Raw genomic sequence first — 1,696 nt, forward strand, 5'->3', positions numbered from 1 at the left:
TTGTTTCAATACTAAATATATTTTAAACACTAAGTTTGCTAAGAGGAATAAATGAGCCTTCCAGTTTGAAATCTGAATTACTATAAATCTAATAATGATGTGAATATTACATATATTTAAAAAATTTTTTTTAATGGCCTGCTTTCTGTCTATACTCTGGAACAAATTAATGACGTTAACAGTGTTTGATACAACGGGTTATAAATCTCTAGGACCAATTTTTAAACATCTTTTAGGTAATGTGCAAGCAGTCTTATGCAGAAATGGGAAAGGCTTCTGCTTAACCAAAGAGCACAGCACGCGGAACCTGGACGAGAGGAGGCGGGTGCTCCGGCAGGGTGCGGTCATCAGCGCCAACGCACCGCACGGCCTCCTCCAGGGGCAGACGACCACCACACGAGGGCTTGGCTTCCACGGGAATCTCAAGCTGAAAAGATTCATCATCCCAGCGCCTCAGACGGTTTCTGTGCCCATAGATGACTTGTGTCAGTTCCTTATCCTGGGCACCGACGGGCTCTGGGGAGTCCTGGACACGAAGGAGGTCACTGCGCTCGCCATGTCGGCTTTCCAAGCACACAGAGAATCACGGGGTCCTGCCACGGGGAACCAACCGTCACCACCCAGAGGGTCTCTGCTTTGCCCCATCAGTGAACAAACCACATCCAAATCAGAGACTAACATCCACATAGTATTCCAGCGCAAATCTGGAGAACGGGCGTCAACTGGAAGTTCAGAAGAAAACCTGTCAGTTTCAAAACATTCTATTTGTGACCCTGAAAGTTCAGGACTGTCTCCACCAAAAAAGACTACTCGTGATCCCTGCAGTGAGGAAGGAACCGGCGGACTGACCAGTGTGGACAGAGAGCCGAAAGACTCAAGAGAAAGACAGGGAGGACCAGGCAGTCAGAGTTTCTACGAGGGCGCTGCCGCGTACGTCAGCCACGAGCTCGTCAACGCTGCTCTAGCGGCTGGCTCCAGAGACAGCATCACAGTCATGGTGATACTGCTCAGTGGAGCCGAGCATCAGCTGCTGCCATGAGAGCGCTGGCTATCCAGAGAAGCGAAGCATGGAGACAGTTCTTCAGGGAACCAGGTACCAGAACAATGCATCCATTTTTAAGAATGCAGTAAAGAAAATATAAAAGCAGATTTCAGGTAACACAATGCCATTTGTATATGTTCATGTGAAAAAAGAGAAGAACCAGTACTTGCTTTTTAATACCACTTTATTCCAACCTGAGCACCTCAATATAAAACTAAACACTGGTGAACTGTTCTCCTTACTAATTCTGAATTACTGTAAGTGTACAAGTTCCGCTAGCAGTTCAACACTTAAATAGATTAAATCATCTCTGACACAGGGTAGATTTCATATAATGAAAATGCCTAAAACAGTTAGTGCAATATACTGATCAAAATAAAATGAACTTTGGAAAACAAGGCTGCAAGATTGCTACTAACATATCCAATACTTATGTTACAAATTACTGGTACATTTTTTATAATGGTTCTAGCCAGGTAGGAACAATTGAAGCCCCTTCCTTTCAAAGGGGGAGAAAAGGAAAAAATTAGCTGTTTTAGTAACTGTACATTTTGTATACTTTTAAGCAACTCTTAAATATTACCGAAAAGTAATAAACATACATGGAGACTACAATGCAGAACCCTATTTACAGCGCAGCTGAAGAGCGGATTT

At 43.7% G+C, this 1,696-nt stretch overlaps 1 protein-coding gene across 1 annotated transcript in view; it reads left to right on the top strand.

The window, feature by feature from the left end:
- PP2D1 (protein phosphatase 2C-like domain containing 1) overlaps window positions 1-1,688 on the top strand; it is a 19,434-nt gene extending 17,746 nt beyond the window's left edge. The window contains exon 4 of the mRNA XM_010856747.1: window positions 237-1,688. Within this exon, the coding sequence (XP_010855049.1) occupies window positions 237-1,039 (803 nt within the window). The 3' untranslated portion in view covers window positions 1,040-1,688. The remainder of the gene's footprint in view (window positions 1-236) is intronic.
- Window positions 1,689-1,696: the final 8 nt, after the last annotated feature.

Source organism: Bison bison, unplaced genomic scaffold, assembly GCF_000754665.1.
Source record: "Bison bison bison isolate TAMUID 2011002044 unplaced genomic scaffold, Bison_UMD1.0 scf7180017864374, whole genome shotgun sequence".
Taxonomy (NCBI): Eukaryota; Metazoa; Chordata; class Mammalia; order Artiodactyla; family Bovidae; genus Bison; species Bison bison.